The sequence below is a fragment of the Syzygium oleosum genome, unplaced genomic scaffold (genome assembly GCF_021117445.2).
Source record: "Syzygium oleosum isolate NSW1041296 unplaced genomic scaffold, Sole_v2.1 Sole_v2.43, whole genome shotgun sequence".
Classification (NCBI taxonomy): domain Eukaryota; kingdom Viridiplantae; phylum Streptophyta; class Magnoliopsida; order Myrtales; family Myrtaceae; genus Syzygium; species Syzygium oleosum.
In genome coordinates, this window is record NW_026607527.1 from 2,453,581 (window position 1) to 2,475,820 (window position 22,240).

Consider the following 22,240-nt stretch of genomic DNA (forward strand, 5'->3'; position numbering starts at 1 on the left):
GTCGCCGGTTGTGGCTGCGGTTGCAGAGGAGAAGGGGGAAGGCGCGGCGGTCAGGGTGGTGAGCATGGATACGATGCAGGCGGAGATGGCGGAGTCGAGCTTGAAGAACAGTGTCGAGCGAAGGTTAGAGTGGGGGGGTGGGGGGTTGGGCTTGGGGTTGCAGAGATGGAGAGCAGAGCGCGTGAGAGAGAGGGGAGGGGGAGACAATTTACTGACGGGTGGGCCCGATATGGACACGTGTCGATCAATGTATGGTTTATTGTAAATCCTACGTGGTGTATGGCTCTCGTGCTTCACGTCAACTTTTGCTTGTTTTTTTTTTCTTTTATAATAATGACGTGTGGACAGTGGAGCAAAGAAGCACCAGGCACAAGATTTGCCCGCCCAAACCGAAAACGCTCCACCCCCCTCCCCCAAAAAAACCCTAAAAGTTTTCAAAAATCGAACCTCCCCATTTCAAAAAAAACACACCCAAAACCCCCCCCCTCTCTCTCTCTTCTCTCTCTCTCTAGAACCAGAACCGGCACTGCTCAGCGACAATCCGTGAAGAAGAAGATCATGGCCGACTCCGAATCCACTCCTTCTCTCCCCTCTCCTGCTCCCCTCTCATCCGTACTCCCTCTCTCTCTCTCTCTCTCTCTCTCTCTCTCTCTCTCTCTCTCTCTCTCTCTCTGTGTCTTGTAGAGACATTCTTGATTCGCATGGCGAGGTTGTATGTTTGATGGGTGTTTCTTGCTTTGTTCGCAGAGGAAGGAGAACGTCACTCCCGTGAGCTCCAAGATCGCGGTACTCGTTTTAATCTCATCTTCCTTTTTTTCTGGGTTCGGTTCGGTTCGGTCCGTAGCTTCTTGTAGTCGTGCTTTGATGGGACCTACCGTGAGATGGTTGATTGGATGGAGTAAAGGAAACTTCTTTGTGCCCAATTGAGTTCGGATCCCGGAATTTTGCTCGACTGGGTTTTTTTTGCGGCGCGCTTTACTTGTCGCTCTTGTTGCTGTGTTTGCAGGAGTTGAACGAGTCGAGGTCGGAGCTTCTTACTCGAATCCAAAGCCTAAAGCAGGTGAAAAGTTGGATCCTTTCTTTCCCGTTGCTATGGCAGTTTCTAATTTGCTTGTGTTGTGTGCCTATTGTGTTATCCATGGGAGCTGTTGGGCGGAGTCTTGAAAGAGGGTAGTGTCCGATTATTATAATTCTGGTCTGCTTGTGCAGGATTTGCAAGGTTGGAGGTCAAAGTTGGACACCCAAGTCAAGATCTACAAAGATGTAAGCCGTCTCTTGCTGTGGTTGGCATTGAACTGTGTATTTCTAATTGTTGTGCAGATTAGTATGACAAAGCATGGCGTGGCCTGCGCTTCTGATGGGGCCCGAGTAATCCATATTGGGATCCAGTTTTCGAGCACAAAAAGATTTCATTCATGTCGTAATCATCACCTTTCTCACTCTGACTGGATTTGTCAAGAACGAAAATGTTCTATATTTTTCCTAGTATGGGTTACAAGACTGAACTTATTATCCCTGTACATTAGCCTCATATTAATGTTCCACATGACTTGTGCCGCTTTCATCCTTGGAATTGGTGGATTTAGTTTTTTATGGATAATTGAGTGCCTAAACCCACATCACAGGAACCTTCTGAGCTAGTCATATGATCATGTCATGTTTTTCTTTACTGGTTTTGCGTGCCCATGTCATCAGAATCCTGAAGTTGAATAAGCAGTCATATTACAAACTTTATCCTCTTATCTGTTCACAAACTATGTTTTGCAATAGCAAATCAAATCTTGTTTGGACTATGTGGTGGCGTGCAAACCTTCTGGACCCTTTGTTGTTGTCTTCATCGCTTTCTACTATATATCTAAAGCAGTAAGTGAAGGTAGCGGGTATGTTGTTAAGCATTGTTATAGCTGGTCTTTCAGTTGATGTGATGCCCAAGTGGCATGTAGTATTTTAGCTTGAAACTTTGAGGGATACCGATTCATAGAAATTTTGAAGGGCATAACTAGGGATGAGGCATCTTATTTGAGAAAAGAGCGTATCTTTCTGCTGGTGGAATCCAATTGCCTTGTGTCCCGCAGCAAATACTTATCTGAAGAATGCATTGGCAGATAAATATGGTCATGGGATTTAACCATTATGCCAAAGAATTATGGCCTGAAATTACTCACTGCTTTGTGGCGGAGGGACTTTGATCTACTACTTTATTGGAAAAAAGCTCTCAAGGTCTATGTTATGCTATGAAAGGAATTGTTTTACGTTACACTACGAATGGGATTTCTTTGCTTAGTTGCTAAATGTTTTATGCACCAAATATGAACGGTAATGAAAAACCATCTTCATGAATTTGTTTCGATACAGGAACTTTCGGAACTTAAGAAATCACTTAACGTTGAGGTGGAACAACTCAGATCAGTAAGTGATGATTTAGCTATTTTATCTTCTTTTTTTTTAATGTAATCTTTCTTGTTCTGACTGTTTCTTCTGCAATGTACCCAGGAATTCCAGGAACTGCGGACCACTCTTCAGCAGCAACAGGAGGATGTCACCACTAGCTTAAGGAATCTCGGGGTACTATCCTTGGCATGAGATTTTCTGAACCTAATGGGACCTTTTGCATCTTGACCGTTTCATGATTTCCTCTGCAATTATATTTGCATGGTGCAGATGCACGCCTATTCCCATGTAAATTGATCCACTGATTGATATAGCTCCGAATCTGCAGTTGCAGGATGTTTCAGGAGATACCAAGGATGGTGTGATCAAAAGTCCAATTGTCAAAAAAATAGAGGAGGATGCTGCGGATGCTGAGCATATTTCACCAGTAGTCATAAAAAAGGAAGAACCTGAATACTGAGGAGTCTTCATTTTGAGGTCATCTCTTGTGAAGAAGAGAATATTACTTTCTTTGTATGACAAATAATCAGTCACGTCCACTGTTGAGTCCAAAAATGTTGTAGTTTACAATCATCATCTGGCGTAAAGCTGAAGTTGAATCAATTAATGTAAGATTCGCTCTCTTTATTCGTCAATCGAATTGATCTCGTTTATCTTGTGAATTGTTCTATACAATTGATTTTGTAAGAGTCTCTTTCCGACCAAGTGTTCAAATTGATGTGGATTGTTTCCGGAAGATGTTCTAGGATGGTTCTACAAGCAAGCATAAACTAATGATTCATTTTGGAGGACTTGAAAATTCACAGTGCGCACTTGAACAATAGTTCTTGGCATCGTTATATATCAACTCTGCTGCGAGCTGCGACCTGCATATAGTTGATATTTGGCGCATTTTGTTCCACGCCTACCTGGAGTTACTGAAACTACACGTTTGAAATATAATCACCTTGTACACAAGGATTTGTTTAAATCAGAACTGGAGATTTGAGCATTGACATAGAGAACAAAAAGGATCTCACAAGGAAAATCTACAAGTCTTAGAAGCATTGGGCAACGAGATTTCGCATACCTATAGAAAGATCGGACTTACGCAAACACAGGACATTTACCAAACAATTATGCAGGAAAAGGAGAATACACCACTTCATTTGCAGAAATAGGACTGGAGCTAATTACATGGGGCTTCTGATAAACCATTAATCCAATGGACCGTCTGATGTTCCATATGTACACTTGTGAATACACCACTTCATTTCTCTGTTTTTTCTTTCCCTAACAGAAGAGAAGCAGGGACTATCTGCTGTGGTATTACACAACTAGGAAAATAACGGTATATAGAATCTTATGCACATGTCGATGCTTTGGAAGTGCGCTGATTTGTTCCAAGGATTATCACGATAACAGTTACGTCGTCGTGATACTTCCTCCTCCTCCCTGGAGGAATTCTCATCAATTCCTCCAAACTGAAACCTGCAACGTTAAATTAAATGTATCAAAAGATGCCGATCAAATAATTGTAATTTAGTCATCAAATGGAGAATGGCTGCATAGATTAGTCAGCCTTGCTATTTGTTTCAAGAAGCTTTGACACCATCCAAAAGATGGGTAACTTTGTTTATATATGTCAGCAAGTACAATCCATTCACTCCTCATCCAATATTTCTGTTGCCAATTCTTCCTTTACCCTCTTATATGCTAGCAAAACAATAACATTTCTCTCTCTCAGTGGCACTGAGCAAGTCCTTTAGCTCCCTAGATTTAATTTGGCAGAGGATGCATTGGTTTGGAATAACAGTTCTGCAATGTACAAGCTAAAGCTGTAGCAACAGGAATATAGAGGTGTATTACTTAGGAATACAAAACCTAGGTCTGTGATAACAAACCTTCACTGTTCTTTCATAATAAATAGTTATTAAACGAGGCAAGTCCAAATGCAATGCATGACACAAGTAAAAGTTCCGCTAGCAGTCTATATAAGAGCAGGTGACTTAGCAAAAGAAAGATATAATACGGAGAGAAGAAAAGGATTACTAATAGAATATGATGGTGCATTAGTAAGCCAGGTTCTGTGCCAAAAAAGGGTCAATCATAAACACACATATGGATATACTAGTGCTTTCACTGAAAAGAAGAAATACTGCGGCCCGCCTTTCTATTAATACAGATGGAAGGAATATTATAAAGAATCACTACTTTTAGCTAACGCAACTTAACCTACAATGGACAACAACCACATGAACATGGGTAAGGACAGGTGACTCAATTGACTATCCCTGTCACCATCAGAAAAATTGACTGGAACAAATCTCAAATTACGCAAAGGGAGAATCGGTTCACATTGAATTCAAATTAATACACGATACCAACTCTCGCAACTAATAGTCCACACTTTCATGTGCCGTGGATCATATTCATATTCATGGAGAAAAACTTTATGAGGACAGAGTTAGCTTATTATTCAGATTAACACAAAAAATGATTAAAAAGAATCAAGCAAGAACAAGTAGCACGAAGTTTACCTGCACAATTGGCTGCTCTCAAAATGAGCTGCTCCACTATATATTTCGCTGGATCAGCATAAGGGTTGCATTGGATACAGGAATTCACAATTTGTACCACCTCATCATTGCTGAAGAAATCAAACAGACCATCACTTGCAACTATGACAAAGTGATCGTCTTTTGAAATTCTGTGCACATTCACTGATGGTGTGGTAGAAACGTATGGAGGGCTTATAAGATCACGGACACGAAGGATACCCATAAGTGCATCATTTAGAATCTTCTGCAGATGTAAGAGGATCATTAGCATCACCACATACCATATACACATGAGTAGTATGGGTGTAGACTAGTCATTGAACTCTACCACTATGATGATACTAAATTGATATAGTTCAAGCACCATGGAAAATCTTTTATGTACTCAACAATGTCCACATAAAAGTTTCTTGGATCAGCACAACTTTAGTTATAGTCAAATGGCTGCCAAGATTGTTTTTAATATAAAGATGCTGACAGCAAAATTATTTGTCATTCAGGAGAAGATGTTTCCTTCCTGCAAATCACAAGGACATGACCTGTAGTAAGATCAACAGAGTGGTTGCTCATGATCATCTTTCCATATATGAGACATGAAAAGATGGTCCTGAAAGCAATATCTAGGAAAAGCACATGTTTATCAAACTCTGCCACCCTGACTAGGAAATGGTCATGTTACAGGTGAGGATCCATGTATTTTCAACCAAGCGTAATATCATTCACTTTCATGTGTATGTGCTCTGCTCGCATGATGCAATTTGACTAAACATAGTGATTGAGAATGAGAAACCACCTTCTTCAAGTATCCAACTCCAATGGCACGTGTGACTTTCAACTTGCCTTTGATCTTCCCCATTGAAATGATCATGGAGTCATCAGGATGATCACACAGTAGTCGAGCTCTTTCGACTTCATTGTCAACAGTGTGGCTCTCAGTGAGCTGGATGGCTTTCAAATCCTTGCTGCCATTATTGTCATGCGGTTCATATGTTGCCAAAACAGCTCTACTATCCCCAAGACTGAGTGTGTACAAGTGATCGCCATGCAGAAGCACAACCAAAACACAAGAACCAACAGAAACTAAATCAGGACGATCTTCCATTTCCTGCTCAACCATGTATAAGAAATCATTTTCTGCCTGATTTAAAGCATGTTGAAGACAATCTACAACACCTTTCTGAAATGATTCTAATGGAATATTCATGCGAAAATTTTGAGCATTCTTCGTGAAGTTCCTGGGATTGGAATTCTCAAAATTGCAGTTCTTTGGTAGCAAATTCTTCCCATGAGAAGTATAACTATTATCCTCTAGAATGTATTGGAGAGACCCATATGCATCTGAACTATCAAAAGCTTTCGGGTACTCCTGCTTTGCCTCCCAATCTAAAGAAGCATTGAAGTAACTTGTGAAGGTGTCATATAATGTCCCAGCAAGAAAATCAGCTGCATCTCTTCCATTGAATCCATCATAAATTCCGCAGTATAGCCATCCATTCTCTTCAGAGCAAACAGCCTGCACCCTGTCCTCCCCAGCTGCTCCACCAGCTACTTGAACTTCCGTTGCATTCAGAAAAGTGTCACCTTTTGAAGGGGCACTCATTGCCTTTAAAAACGAATCACTTTCATAAGAGTCGCTTTGACAGGATGGACTACAGCTTAAGTTAGATGTACTGCTCTGAAAAGATGATGATAACATGTCCAACTTTGATAGGGATGGCGATGAGGAAATCTTGCGAAATGAATTTGGAGAATCCCAAGTAGGAAGTATTTCCTCCCCTATTACCCCATTGCAGATATTTGTATTTGCCAAGGTGGCATTGGCACTTACAGCAGCACCAGATAAGCAGGAGAATGAGAAACTACTGGGTCTTTGCATTTTAATTCCACGAAATATATCATACCCATTAGAAACTTCATAGTGATCAAACTTGTTTCCATTGCATTGATAGCCAAAACTCACTTTAAGTTCTGTATCATGTTTTATTGCAGTTGCCCCTTCCATGATCGATTCCTGTAAGAGTGTAAAGTTGCATGTATAAACACTAAATGTGGCAACAGTAAAAAGGATGACAAAGAGACAAAAGGACCATCTCCAGGAATCTAATATCATATATGTGCAATAATAAATCACCTCTTAATTTATTCCTTTTCAATAGAACACCCTGCATGACAGATATAATCCTGATGATAGAAAGAGCGATGGCTCGTGGGATTAAATTTCTAAAGTTTTCTTTTCCTTAAGACATTTCAACATAAAACATTCTCTAAAAAATATACTGCTACAAACTTCCAACAGGTAAATTTGTGATTATAATGATTCTTCATGAATCTGAAGAAAGTAGAGCGTATCTCCACTTTCCTTCACATTACACATCTCAACCAAGTCTTTGCCATGGCAATCTAAGTAAAGAGTGCAAGGCGCACAACAGTTTAGTTGAGGTATGTTCTCCTCTTAGTCATTGAATTTCGAACATTAAACTTCAAACATCTACATCCTAAAAGATTTGATCTAAGTCCCATGACCAAAGAAATCTTGAAAACTAGAATTTCCATGAAAAGAAAGGAAAATAACATAGAGTATCGTCGTTGGCTATCAACATCAAGCTGTTTAACAAATCATACAAGTATACCAATGAATTAGTACAGAGGGTAGCACATATAATCTCATATCAGTAAAAACGACACGGGAGGTGACTTAAGTTCAAACTGGCCATTTTCAAATTCCAGTTTTTATCTCTGAACTTTGGTTTACTTTCAATTGGGTCACGCTGGCAACCAGAGGACCAAAATCACGCCAGAAGTTTGTAGTCGATAAAAAATCCACAGCAGCATCAGGTCACTCTATATATTTCATTGCATGAGTATCAAATTTACATTCATGTACCGAATAAGCCACTAATTCAGAACTACTTCAGATCAACATTAAGGGGTGCGTTTGTTTCGCCTAAAATGAATGATTTGCAAACCATTTTCCAAAAAAAAACAATCCCTTCTATCGCTTACAGAAATGAATGAACGAAAAATATCTTTTATTGTCCACGAATATGTTTAGACATAAATTATTATCGTTAGTAAAACCATTTGTCATTAACTGATCATTTCAAGCGATATAACCCATCATTTTTAAGAACTCGGTTTCTACGAAACAAACGTAGCCTAAATACAGATCGAACAAGCCATTTAGATGGCCACATCACAACGAACAACGAAAGTTGAGCGACCTACAAGTTAAAAAATTTAGCGATTTCCATATCAATTCACCAATGTGAACAGAGCAAGCGAATTAGAAACCGAAAACAACTCGCAGCTACGAGCTCGAGCATCTCCAACAACAACAACAACGCGCGAATAAACAAAACCAACACCCTTTTTCGCACGCAAACGATCCCAGAAAAGAAATCCTCTCCCTCTCGGCTTCTCAGATCCACGGGGGGGAAACGAACGCCAAAGCAGCTACGAACAAAAACAAACAAACAAGCAAACAAACGGCAAAGACGGACATCGCCGAACCAGAGCATCTCAAAGCGCGAGCAACGAAGAAAGACACACGAACCCCGGCGCCTCACCTCGGGCGAATCCGATCGGCGGCGGCGGCGGCGGCGGCGGCTGCGGAGGAGCGGAGGTCAGGAGCGGGGGCGGAACCGGAATGCGGCCATGGCGAGCGCCCGCGAATCGCCGCTTCTTCTTCTTCTTCTTCTTCTTCTTGGTTACGAATGAGGAGGGAGGTTGGCCCTTAGCCTACGCGAGAGCGAGAGAGAGAGAGAGAGAGAGATGCGCGGGTTTTATTTGTGAGCGAGAAAATACAATAAAAAAAGCGGAGAAAACAAATTAAATAAATTCAATTAATAAATCTAATATTTAATTTTTTTTAGAAAAAGGGAAAAAGAGGGAGGGAGGGAGAAAAATCGGATGGTGGAGAAGAGAGGGGTGACGAGAGCGGGTCAATCACTCAACGCCGCCCCTCTCTTTGTGCAACAAAAAATCTAAAGAAAACGTGCACCGCTTTTTGACATAGGAAAGCCATCCCTCCCACCCAAAAAAAAAAAAAAAAAAAAAAAAAGGGCAGCGTAGGAAAACCAAACTGAATCAATGGGATTGGGAATGATTTTGACTGGTCCAGCGATGGTGAGTGGGAAGGGGGGGGAATTCGATTCTCGGTGGTACGATCCGGGACGATATGCCATGAGGGAATCGTTGAGATTTTGAATGATGGAGCGAGCCCGGAAAAGATGTGATCTCGATGTGTTGAGGGTATTTCTAAATGCCGTTATTCTTTTGATTATGCAAGTAAGATATTTCGAGTGGGTTTTTGAAGTTGGGAATTCTTTAATTCATACGAAGGTATGGTTCGTCGTATAGATAGTATCAACCATCGGGCCTTCGGGAGGCCTTCGGGAGAAGAGGTGGGAAGTTTGATTCCCCACTACTTTTTCGGGAGGCTAGAGGTGGAGATGCATGAGTGAGGAAGCTGGGTTTCGATACCTCCACACAACGCATAGCGCACACACACACCGGCTTGTAAAACATATATAGAACCAAATAGAATAATAAATAATATCGAGTAGGTCAATATATGAATGTAGAGTGAGGCACATGTAGCAAAAACGGGTGCTAATACGAATCTGTTTAAAAAAGAAACATTAAATGCGCGAATGATAACTATTATATTCTAGAAATCAATTTCTGGTCTTTATTTCATGGACGAATTTTTGAGCAAAAATACGTATTTGACAATTACACAAAATTTCTGCTTCCTATATAGAAATTCGTTTGATAACGGCACGAAATTTCTCTCTTCTAAGTAGTTGGCGAGCGGGTGGTGGAGGACGGCGGCTGGCAGCGGAAGTTGGCCGATGGGTGGTGGCGGAGGACAGCAGTGGCAGGCGGCTGGCAGTGGAGGATAGTAGCGGGAGGGGGCAGGCGACGGCTGACGTTGAGAAGCGACGGAAGATGGCAGTGGCAGAGGACGACGGTGAGAGGCGGTGGCGCGGCTGGCAAGCAGCGGGTGGGCGGCCGATTAATAGTAAGGGCGAGCGATGATAATAGTTTTTATTTCTCATTTCTGTTCCAGAAATTGAAAAATAAAAAATTTTACTTCTGATTTATGTTCCAAATCTATTTCTGGGGTAGAAATTTATTTCAGAAATAGGAAAATGAAATTGTGTTACCAGACGGGTATCTATTCCACACGTGGTCCTGGGAATAGAATAACAAAAAAACACGCCATAAACTTGCAAACACAAGTCGCAACCTGCCAACATGCAAACTTGCGCAATAATAGAGAGAATTCCTTTAATGTTTTAAGAATATTGTGTGAAATCTAATCAATTTGACCGATTAAAGCGAAACAAAATCGCTCAAGATTCTAGATATTATCTAAAAATCAAATAGATATCTAAATAAAGCAAAATCATAAAGTGGCTAGCTGTGATTTTGTCTAATCATCTTTCCAACTTCAGATTGTTTTTGATCTAGGCAAAGCAACTAATATAGTTTCCTTGCAAATCAAGTTTCGATGCGAATGACATACTACATTTGACCGGATCGAAGAAATGAACTAAGCTCGTACTTAAAAGCTAATCCAATATATCACGACACTCGAGAAAGTTCTAAAAACGGGTACTTCTCGATTTCGTATAATATTATTTTTGTCGAGAAGATGAGATAACGAGAGATAATCTCAGTTTCCTTCTCACCTTTGGCATTTCATCGCATCGAGAAATTGTTCATGCACGAAATTGATCCGTTCGAATCGACTTTTACATTTCATTTTTTCTTTCTTAATTAAAATGTTGCGCACTGTAATTCGAAACCCTTGAAATTTTGATGACAAACAGATATTAACACGTAAATTCACGAGCAATCTTTTCGGATAATTTATTTGAAATTTTATAAGATATTTCAGATTTTGGCGGAAAAGGAACTTTCAACATTTTGCTAAATCTGGAACGAACATGCGTGCAAGTCAACTTTGATTTTCCACATTCGAAGGCTTAGATTGCAAGCAATCCAACCCAATTAGGTGTCAGAAGACTAATAAACCAAAACGATTTTGAATTAGAAATTAGCTTCAAGTTTAATTGCTTTTCTTTTGATGTGGAGTTTTGCTTGATTACGTATTCATAATTGAGTTCACATGCTTAGACAACAAATTTTACCAAAAATGACCAGAAATAAAGTTCCGTTTGTTTCGCGAAAAAATGAATAACTTTAAAAAATATTTTTCCAATTACTGGGACATATGGCCCGACTAAAATCACATCGACCAAACTTTTTTGGCTAAATCGAGCTGCCAAATTTTGTCTTAGTTTAGGAAGAGAATTTTGTTTTTAAGAAAAGCAAACATCGAGAAATTTAATTTACCAGTACTTAAACAGATAAGTGAAGATGACGCCCGTATAGAAAAGTCTGACCCGGCTCTTTTGCGTGTCGAGTTGCAATATAAAGCATTAGGTCAATACATGGAATCTCAACTTTTTAAGCTCCGTTTTGTTTCGCGAAAAATAAATGATTTCCAAAAAAATTTCTTTAAAATGATCGATCTATCGCTTACAAAATTGAATAAACGATAAAAAATTTCATCTTTCACGAAAATATTTAAACATAAATTATTATCAATAATGATAATTTTTTTCATTTGCTAATTATTTCTCGATGAAATCGGATGCATTTGGGTCATTGACGCAGGATGGTGATGGACAGCCGAGAGCCCACGTCCACCCGAAATCGAATTATTTTGCACGGGCATTTTTAGCTGCTTTATTAGATTCTTATATCAATTTGGAGGTCCATGATTTTTTTCACTAATTAAAAGTTGATCACTTTGCTTTGAGAAATTGATAGTTTGACTTGAAAACTTTTAGTGGCCTCTCGTAAAGGAAGCCTTCTTTAATCATGCAAAGGACGGATTCAATGGAGTCAAAACGAGATGAAAAAGTAACTTTAATGAAAAAAAAAATTCACGAGGAAACAATTTGGAAAATTGATTTATGATTATGTTTTCCCTGTGTCAACATCAACACGCATGGGTGAGGAAATGCCAATACTTTGAAGAGTTAAAATTATCAATGGAAGCTAAACGGCGGCGACCCGGGTCGGGTCCGGTTGTTGCCCTAGCTCGAAAGCTGTAGAAACCCTCGACAGGCTAGACCCGTGGAGCCGGGGGGTCGAATGATTGTGGATCCGACTGTTGGTGACCCGGAACCGGTCGTCAAGCCCTCGGGTCTAGGGCGCGACATCTTCCGAGATACACCTTCTGCTTCGTGGAAAGTGTTAAAAGTTTTTTCCTAGGATTTTGTATAGATTTTCCAGAGTATGAAAACAATTTTCGATGACTTATTCCACTAGAGCGCGTCGAGGAGCATTGGAAGATAAGAAGATACTTTCGGATTATAGTTTTTCAGCGAAACAAGCGCACCCGTGTGCCTTTTCCGGTCGAATCATAAGATTTCCTGAGAAATTTATCCACACGAAGGGAGGCCAAGTGAACTGAACGGGGCTGCAGCAGCACAAGAGGGACAAAGGCACCTGAGAAGAGTGGAGCCCCAGATGATATCCCCCAAGCAGTTGATATATGGACCACAGTGCATCTCTCAGGACTGCCTCTACTTTAGTCGTACCCAGATTTCCCGAAGAGATCGATGCCTTGCATCGATGTGTTGTCCCGGTCCGTCGCCACCGGAACAAGCTCACATAACGGATCAACGTGGACGTTAAACTACCGTTCAGCAGGAATACTCCAAAAACACAATCAACGTCAACAGGAGCCGAAACTATAGCATCGACTAAATATCTGATTCGCGATGCTTCACGGGATCTGCGATGCAAGTAAAATCCCCAGGCAGAGGATTCGGGCATAGATCAACGTCTCAATCTCAAGGGGGGCAAAAAGAATGAAGAGCTGGCATTGAGCAGGGAAATCTTGACAGAGGAGTAGCTTTCGGTTAGGCCGGGAAGCAACAAGAAGATGAGCCGGTTCCGAACTTCGCAGCTAATCTGCTTTCGTGACACATAAACGAAATGCAACGACAATCACTAGTAAACTACATGAGCCCGCAGACGCCAAATGGCATGACATCCTTCTCTCAGCCAAGCAGAAAGGATCATGTTGTGCGTATATTCCAAAACTTGTCTAATGCGACTGGCGATAAAGAGCTTATCATCTCATCTTTCTCGAAGTTCCTCGAAAGCACCACGATTAACGACGACTTAAAGAGCTTGTTGAGAGAGAGAGAGAGAGAGAGAGAGACAGACAGACAGACAGAGAGAGACAGAGAGAGACATATGTAACAATAGGAACTTCCATATGCTAAGCAAACGTCGAACTATTACTTACACACATAGTTACCGAAGTCCAAATTCAGAAAACGCCCACCAAGGGACCAATGTCCGGTAAGATGGGGCATACCTTACTATAGGCTCCATATCATTTTGATGTCTGTTCCTAAAACCAAGCCGCCATACATTCGATACCAACATTAAGAGTTCTAATTAGGACCAAAATCAAACCACAGTGTAGGAGACTTTTGTCACGCCTTTCTTCACGCGAATTTGGGAAACCTGAACAATTATCGAAGAGCCTTAGAACACAGCAGGCTATGAAACATTGAAAAACAACATAACCGATAAAAGTCAAGAGAAATTGGACTTGATTCTAATAGTTTTTCTAGTGTCATACAAGACCTTGAGGGGGTATATTCTCATCGTACTCTTGTTTTCAGTTGCAAAGTAATAGAGTAAATTAGATCAGATATTAACAATCCCATAGTTATTATTCAGAATATGTGCAGCTGAATACTTGCCTTCATGCTAATTATCTCTGATAGATTATGAACATGGGTACCACCACATGGACAACCAGGATTACTTCCCAATTTCACAATGCGAGGAGTGCTTTCCTGCAATAGTTGCAATATATCGGTTATATCAAATGCTTTGCATATAAACGATGGGAACAACCAGTAACCATATGGGCAAACAAGATGAGTTATGTACAATATACTTCACGCAACACACATCTACAAGTAGCAACCGGAAACCGTAAGATGAATGATATTCAAATCTTCTTTTGGAGCCTTGCAGTATAAAACTATTGAGGCCCTGTTTGATTCGTTGGAAAGAAACAAATGAAATGAAGTAAAAAGAATCAGAATAAACATTTGGCAATCTGAATTGTAAATAAAGTTTAAACTATCATGCTTCGTAACACCTTGGAATCGGAATGGAGGTTTTTATGATTGGAAACATGATCGAAACTTGTTATAACAGAGAAGCATATACTACAAATTTACATCAAAAGTTGCCAAAACGAATTAAATAAAAGGAAAAAGAGAGATATCGTGCCACATTTCTTGATTTAATTGTTGTCATGCCATAAAATGTTTTGCTATCTATGGAATTTCCGTTTTTTATTTAGTCATAGCAATTCCTTCAAATTCATTCACACCTTTCCCCCACACTAATGAGAATGTGGTAATGAAGTCTCTTTTGTTGTCAATATCCATTTCATTCCATGTTATTCCAAGTCACCAAACACCAAATGAAACTGAATGAAACATCTCATTCTCATTTTAATCTTCTCATTCCTAGAAAACGGGTGTGCCAGCAGATTGTCAAGGCATTTATATGAATATTTAATGGTTTGAGTGAAAAATAGAAAACTGGCACTAGGCAGCACATTACTTTTTATTAATGTTATTAAACCCCATACCAGTGTAAAAGCCAGTCAATTCGCAGTTCAACAGGTTAAACCGACAATTTCATTTCCAGATGTTAGACAAGTAGGCAAACAAATGCTGGCCAGAAGGAATGGCAGGGAAGCGCACATGTTATGGGGGGCGCAAGATTGATTCCCATCAGCACCATCTCACAAACTTTTCCAGTGGGAGTAACTAATTCATTCTTTAGATGAATAGACTTAACTCTTTCTTATAGACATCAATGGGGTCTCCGGTAGTGAGTAGAAAGTTTGGCTGCTGGTTATGCCCAGTAATCCCAAGGGGAGAGTGGTTCGATTCCCGATCCTTGCATTTCACTCTCACCCATCAAAAAAGCTCTAGAATGGTCAAACCGGGTTCACCAGTTCGTCTAGTTGAACTGGGTCAATGCAAATTGTAATCTGTTTTGTACCAATATCATTTGTGTACGTAAGCAGAGTAGCAGATCAAGGACCAGTTCCACCAATTGAAATATCTGGTCTGGTCCCGTTGTGGAAACCTTGCTTCTTATCACAAAGCATAAAGCTTAACAATGCAGGAAGATATCTGAATTAAAGGCCGCAGGGGCGATAGTTGTTGTATATGAACTGCTGACCTTGGGAATATAATCAGGAAGGGAACCGCCACATTGCTCTAAAGCTTCATCATAAGGTAATATCGCAGCAGAAACCTGTAAGGTATCAATAAAATGAGTAAGATTTTCATATGAAGCAACACGACCAACCATTAAAAGTCTATTTTTCAACAAAAGGAAAAGTAAAGTAGCATCTTACTTCCTCTCCTTTAGATATCAATGCATTAGCTTCCGTCTCCAATTCCTTCTGCTTGTTAGATATTTCACTTGGCGGAATAACGCCTTTATATTCAACAAATGGTCTGGAAAAAAAGTCTATCTAAAAAACAAGCTCCAGGCATCCAGCAGAAACAAGAAGCTTTACTTGTACAGAGAAACCTACTTCTGGAAAATCTATGCTGCAAGTCTCAAGAAGTAAAACAATATATGGGCTCACATTCAACAAATGGCAAAAAAAATTATCTTAAAAACCATTCCAGGCATCCAGCAGAAACAAGAAGCTGTCCTTCCGAGAAAGCTACTTCTGGAACATCCATATAGAAGTCTCAAGGAGCAAAATAATATATAAGCTTGTACACCTTAATTTCGCCTATTTAGCAGGATCTTGCATTTCAATAATGTGAATGGCCTGGTAAAAATGATCATCGATGGTACCCTATTCCAATACCCAAATATCCAAAACAACATACGAAAATGCCACATCCAGAAAATTTGAAGACCGATTGTAGTGCGTGGGCAAAAAGTGAAAAGTCTTAGTAAGCATAAATCTAAGTAAACTGCACCAGTTACAAATTCTTATACTCCCACTCTTTGGATGAGTTTTCTGTTTTGGCTAGTGACTCTTTGGATAAATTTACTGAGTCTTAAAGCTTATGTCCAAAGTGCAATTGCATCCTACAACTTTACTTTCATGCAAATAACTCCTAGTAGTTTTCTTTGGTGCAAATAACTCCTAAAACTTTTATCCAAAGATCAAGCAAGTCCTTCATTAAACTGGTCCATTAACTTTCATGGAGATCCTGCGTGTTGGGGCACTGCCACATATAGGAATCCGCTAGAGTTTAACACAATGACTTTATCCAACATTTCCTAAAGGTTTGAGGACTTAATTGAACAAATGGAAAGCTTTAAATAAAACTGCACTTCGGCCAAAAATTTTAGAACCCTTATTGTGATTATAGCATCAAATCGAGTTCAAGGTAATACACATTGAGGAAATGATGACTACCAAGCTAAAACTACGTATTATCCTCGCATAACTACTGAATTGTGTAGGCTTTATTATCATGCGATTTTAGGTAGCTATGATACAACTAAATTAACTCATAGATCATACCCATTAGGGAAATGGTAACCCTTGCCTGGCTCCAAACCAAGTCCCACCCTCTTCATACATACGTCCAGTAAATGCCCAGCTGAATGCAACCTGATTGAGTCAAGAGATCATTGAAACAGACTCCATCATACCAGCAAAACAGCACCAAAGGGAATCCCAGAAGATTAATCAAGAGATTGCTGCAGATAATAGGGTTCAACTTTGACTCTTTATCATCTAAAACTTGTGCGATGCAACCATGCACTGAAAGTAATGATCATATGACCACGATTAGCATCAAACTCTGTTTTAACTTGGATTCAATTCAAAGACAGAACATGGTATCTAAAGGCCTGACGAAAGGGACATAGGATGCTGTTTCTTTTGATGTGGGAAATGCCAAATGCAGACAAAACTAAGTGACATAGCAAACATTATATGTTTCACAAGCATATGGGAACATATAGTAAAGGGCAAAGAAATCACTGATCATCTAGACTATCTCATTGTTATTTTCTCGTTAAAAGATACCTGGAGTTGAGCTTGCGCCTAGGTTCGTCCACGTGCAAGTGAACCTCCTTTCCTTCCTCAAATTCCACCACACCGCCCTCAGCCAAATCCTCAACGTGACCATAATGGTAAACCTAGAGGAGAGCAAGCAACACAACCGACGTCAAGCTTGACTACTAAGAAATCACAAGAAATTTCATCAGAAAAGCATAACACGACTGAAATGCCGCCGGCCCTACAAGTCCATCTTTCAACCGGACATCTTGCACGGCAAACTTCACCTCCCGATCATCACCTTCGACGGTGATGAAGCCCATATCCGCCGGCTGCCCGCCGCCTTGGGGATGGAAGATCGTAGAGTCCAGCACCAAAGCACTCCGACCATCATCATCCTTCCCAAAAAAAAAAAAAGAACAAATCAACTTCAAGATCGATCGGTCAATACGACTTTTTCAACTCGATCACACGGAGACTACATTTGCTGCAGCAGCAGCTACGACAAACCCACCAAAAACGGAAGATACCCAGATAGCCATTCGGCGAGAAACAACGCATGGAATGCAAATGCGCGAACATACCGCGGGCTTTCTTGGATTTCTCAGAGGCCGGAGGAACGGGAAGCGACTCACCTCGAGGAAGGAGACGACCGTGGACTGGGAGACGAGCCTCCACATGTCGGCGTAGTAGTCGAGCTTCGTCACGCGGGAAGTCATGGCTTCCGGCGGCGAGCCTCGGCTGTCGAACTGAGTGAGTTGCTGCGAGCGAGCGATGGGTTTGCCTCCATTAGCGTTTGCCCCCCTAAATATTCTTCATTTTGCGTCAAGGGTACGAGGAATCAATATCGGCGGCCTGACAAGAAAGAAAGTTAATTCTCTCTTGAAAAGCTACGAATGATGCCGTGGAAAAAATCACAATACGAAACATTTTACCCAAGATTTTCGTATCACTAAAATTCTCGGACCGATGCACTTGTGTCGTATTTATCCAAGATAATTTTTTAATTTCACGAAAAATTTTCAAATTGGTACTAAACCTATACTGCTTTACCCCAGACTTTCATATCGCCAAAATTCTCATAATCGGCCTTATTTACCTGTTTCTTATCGTTTTAGTGTACGTAAAGTATTCAATTCCAAAACCCAACTCTATTAACGTGGGTTCGAGCCATTTTTTTTCCTTTTTTCGCCAGAAATGGAGTCCGTTGATCAATTCAATTTAAGAAAAATCTTCTCGTCTATTTCCTTCACTTCTCGGATCTCAAGCTCAAATCATTAGCTTTTTTTTTTTTTGGGACGAAAATACGCTGAACTTTTCATTAGACACTAGAAATTGACTCACATGAGTTTCCACAATCATAACATAAGAGAGACCAAAGGGTACGGGGAGGTTTAGAAAACCAATTTGGAGTTAAGGAATGACTACGCTGGGTCTTCGCCACCCAATCCGCGGCCTGGTTTGAGTTTCTGGGACAATGGGCTAAAAATACCTCTTTTAGTTGGGCCATCAATTTTCGGCAGTCTTCAACCACTGAACTCACGGTCCACGGGCTCTCTTCTTGGCCCGAGATCCACCTCACGCACGCTTGGCTGTTTGACTCCACTTCCACGCGCAGATCAGAGAAGTCACTGTGCAGATCACTTTCCCTTTCCTTTTGACTTCGAAGCTTCAACAGAAAGAAGAGTCCGTCGCGTAGAGCAAGGGTTTCCGCCACGCTAGCTGATGGAGCTCTAAAAGACCTCGCGAACCCAGAAATTAGGAGTCCATCTTGGTTCCGGAGACTCCCGCAGCTGCAGCCTCTCGTGTTTCGCTGCACCAAGCCGCATCGACGTTCAGCTTGAGGTTCCCCTTCGCCGGCGGAGACCAACGATCTACTAAGGTTTTCAACTGTTGTGTTCCTACCTTTTTGTTTGTGTTCCACCTCTCAAACACTTTATAGTCACTGATTGCTTCTTCCACTATGTTCCATGGGTTCGGTTTGCGCTGCTGGAATACCAAGGCGTTTCGTGCCTTCCAGATCAACCATATTATGCCGGCCACTATCGCCGACGAGGGAAGGTCTTCCAAGGAGGAGAGGGTGTCACACGACGAGGGAGGGTCTTTCGACAGTTAATCCGCAAGCCACTTATCCATTCTGGAAATTTTGGTAGCTGAGGTGTTTAGATTTAACCGAGAGCCTAACCAAACGTTTCTTGTCCAGTCGCAAAGGAGGAGCAGGTGTTCGGGGGTCTCCGGGACTCGGCGGCAGATCGGGCAGAGGGGGTCAGGTGCCATCTTTCTTCTATACAGATTTTCTTTTGTCGGTAGAGCATTTGTGCATATGCTCCATAAGAAATGACGAACCTTGGGGTAGACTAGGATTTGCCATATTTTAGTCCATAAGTTCCTGGGAGGCTGATATGATGGTGATGCTTGATTCCTCTGTTGTTGTGAAATTTGGGAGCATAACCTATTGTAGCCACTTTTAACCGAGTAGACTCCTTTTGTGTTCCTTGTCCATACCAAAGTATCATCCGAAGGGTTTGTGCTTAATGGGATTGTCAGTATTTCTTGCACCACATCTTCCTCGTAAATTTCCTTTATCAAGTGTGATTTACATTCATGAGTTTCCTGGTTAATCAGTTCTGCTACTAATTTTGGTGCCTTCTGGTTCAAGGGGCCAATAATTTTGCCAGAAGGGAGCCACCCGTCCTCTTTAATTTTTATCTTTTTGCCGTCACCTACTTTCCATCTAGCATCTGCTTCAATTACATCTCTGCCCATTAATAGACTTTGCCACCCCCAGGATGGGCGATGGCCCTTGTTTGCTTGCCAAAACTCACCACGGGGAAAATAGACTCCCTTCAGTACCTGACTCCAAAGGGCATTCGGTGCTTGTATTAGTCGTCAGGCTTGTTTTCCCAGCATTGCCTTATTAAAAACAATTAGGTCCTTAAAGCCTAAGCCACCCGCGTCTTTCCTGATTTTCAGAAGTTCCCATTTTCTCCAATGGATACCTGCTTTGTCTGCACTTTGCTTCCACCAGAAGGAGGAAATCTTCTGCTCAATTGCTCGACAAATCGAGATAGGAATCTTAAAAATGGACATTGCGTACTGTGGCAAAGCTTGAATGACAGTTTTAATTAGGATCTCCTTCCCTGCTTTGGTAATCAGCTTTTCCTTCCACCCCTCTAGCTTCATATTGACTCTTGCTAATATCCAGGCAAACATTTGTTTCTTTGACTGCCCCCAATCTGATGGAATGCCTAAATACTTACCTGTTTTGTCAATAATAGGAACTCGTAGCTGCTCCGCCATATTCCTCTTCAGTAACTCAGGGCATCCATTGCTAAAGAAGATACCTGACTTGTTTAATTTGATAGCCTAGTCCGAAGCATAGCAATATTGGTTCAAAATACTTGCCAAATTCTGACATTCGCAGACTGTTCCATTCAAGAAAAAAATTGCGTCGTCCGCAAATAATAGATGTGATAATGTGGGACACCATCTATTCAGCTTTATACCTCTGATGGTACCCTCCTCAATTGCTTTGTTCATTAGAGACGATAAGGCATTGGCCAGAATAATAAACAAGTACGGCGATAGTAGATCCCCTTGCCTTATGCCCCGGGACGGTTGGAAGTCCTGTAGGGATTCCCCATTAACTCGGACGCTAAAAGAGACCATAGATATGCATTCCCTGATTAACTGAACCCATCTGTTACTGAAGCCCATTTTCAGCATACTAGCACACAGGAAATCCCACTCAACTCTATCATAAGCTTTCTGCATGTCCAGCTTGAGTATTGCTTGGAACTTTCTTTCCCTTTTCCTAGTACGCAATTGGTGGAGTACTTCCTGAACTACTAATATGTTGTCTTGAATCTGCCTTCCACTCACGAATGCACTTTGTTTAGTGGAAATAAGTTTAGAAGGCCAAGGTTTTAGACGGTTGGCCATGACTTTAGAAATGATTTTGTAACTGAAATTACATAAGCTGATTGGCCTATATTGATTAATGCACTCGGGGTTCGCCACCTTAGGAATAAGGGTTATAGAAGTATGATTTAGGGTGGGGTTGAGCACACCTAAGGTGAAGAAATTATCCACCAAACAGTAGACATCATGCTGTATACTCTCCCAGTTATGCTGATAGAATTGGCCATTCAATCCATCCGGACCGGGGGCCTTGGTTGCACCCATTTGGAACACAGCTTTTTTCACCTCTTCAAACGACACTTTTCTCATTAAGGCCTCGTTCATCCCCTCTTTTGGAGTATATGGGCATTAATCAATTACTGGTTGGAAATTTCTGTGTCCTATTGACTCATATAAATCCTGATAAAATGATTGGATATGTGACTTGAGCTCTGAAGGATCCCTGCTCCATCTATTCTCCCCCATTTTCAGCATAGAGATTCTGTTTCTTTGTCTTCTTTGAATCGTGGTGGCGTGGAAGTATTTGGTATTTCTATCTCCCCACTTAACCAGCTAATTCGGGACCTCATACTCCAATACATCTCTTCTTGCCTCCATAGTCTCTCAATTTGCTCTTTGATTTGTTGAATGGCCACTTTTTCCCTTCCCCCATCCGTACTGTTTATCAGGTTCGTTAATCTCCTCATCAAGCATTGTATTTGTTTATGTGCATTTGAGAATCTCCTCCTACTCCACCTAGTCAAGGCTTCAACCACTTTTCTGGACTTACTCACAAAATCTGCATTATCGTTTGCCTGGTCATGCCATGCCTCCTCCACAATGTCTCTACATTCTGGGTCATCTAGCCAATAAGCCTCAAACCGGAAGTCATGGTAAATTTTTTGTGACATGAATCGTTTGGGGTAAATGGAGCATGAATGTTTTGATTTGAAATTTTTTGTGATACGAAAATTAATTTAGGATATACGTGACACGATCCAAACGGTTAAGGATTTTTTCGGGCGTGCCATTTCTAGATTTTTGGTATAGTAATATTAACCCCTAATGATATTGTGACATGTGTATAATGAACATCTCATCAATCAAAACAGTTTAAATTCCAACAACTTTCGCGCAACTAATTGCTTTTATCAATTGCTTTTTATCAACATATGCTTTTATGTTGATTGTGTTTAAATTCCAATTGTCGGCCACAAAGAATAATATTTGATAACATCAAGACAGCAACGTTATAAAATGGATATAAAACGATGTACAATTTAATTCTTGGCAATTTAAT

General features: G+C 40.8%; 3 protein-coding genes across 4 annotated transcripts; 1 reads left to right on the forward strand and 2 right to left on the reverse strand.

Annotated features, from left to right (window-relative positions):
* The first annotated feature begins 456 nt into the window (after positions 1-456).
* Positions 457-3,053, forward strand: LOC115692858 (uncharacterized). The gene is made up of 7 exons (XM_030619820.2): positions 457-612; positions 748-786; positions 1,007-1,060; positions 1,210-1,263; positions 2,356-2,409; positions 2,494-2,565; positions 2,720-3,053. Exons 1-7 carry the CDS (start codon positions 559-561, stop codon positions 2,849-2,851), a joined length of 459 nt encoding a protein of 152 aa, XP_030475680.1. The 5' UTR covers positions 457-558; the 3' UTR covers positions 2,852-3,053.
* Positions 3,054-3,670: 617 nt separating this feature from the next.
* Positions 3,671-7,201, reverse strand: LOC130136198 (probable protein phosphatase 2C 40). Its single transcript, XM_056306357.1, has 3 exons — positions 5,725-7,201; positions 4,911-5,175; positions 3,671-3,861 (listed from the first exon to the last, which is right to left on the reverse strand). Exons 1-3 carry the CDS (start codon positions 7,039-7,041, stop codon positions 3,734-3,736), a joined length of 1,710 nt encoding a protein of 569 aa, XP_056162332.1. The 5' UTR covers positions 7,042-7,201; the 3' UTR covers positions 3,671-3,733.
* Positions 7,202-13,215: 6,014 nt separating this feature from the next.
* LOC115692864 (uncharacterized) lies at positions 13,216-17,867 on the reverse strand. Of its 2 annotated transcripts, none has more exons than XM_030619826.2 (8): positions 17,625-17,867; positions 17,286-17,438; positions 17,068-17,180; positions 16,558-16,647; positions 15,421-15,523; positions 15,243-15,317; positions 13,733-13,828; positions 13,216-13,490 (listed from the first exon to the last, which is right to left on the reverse strand). In XM_030619826.2, exons 1-8 carry the CDS (start codon positions 17,757-17,759, stop codon positions 13,434-13,436), a joined length of 822 nt encoding a protein of 273 aa, XP_030475686.1. In that variant the 5' UTR covers positions 17,760-17,867; the 3' UTR covers positions 13,216-13,433. The 2 variants fall into 2 exon arrangements, with proteins under 2 accessions (XP_030475686.1, XP_030475687.1); XM_030619827.2 differs by having other exon boundaries at positions 17,676-17,859.
* Between the last annotated feature and the right edge of the window lie 4,373 nt (positions 17,868-22,240).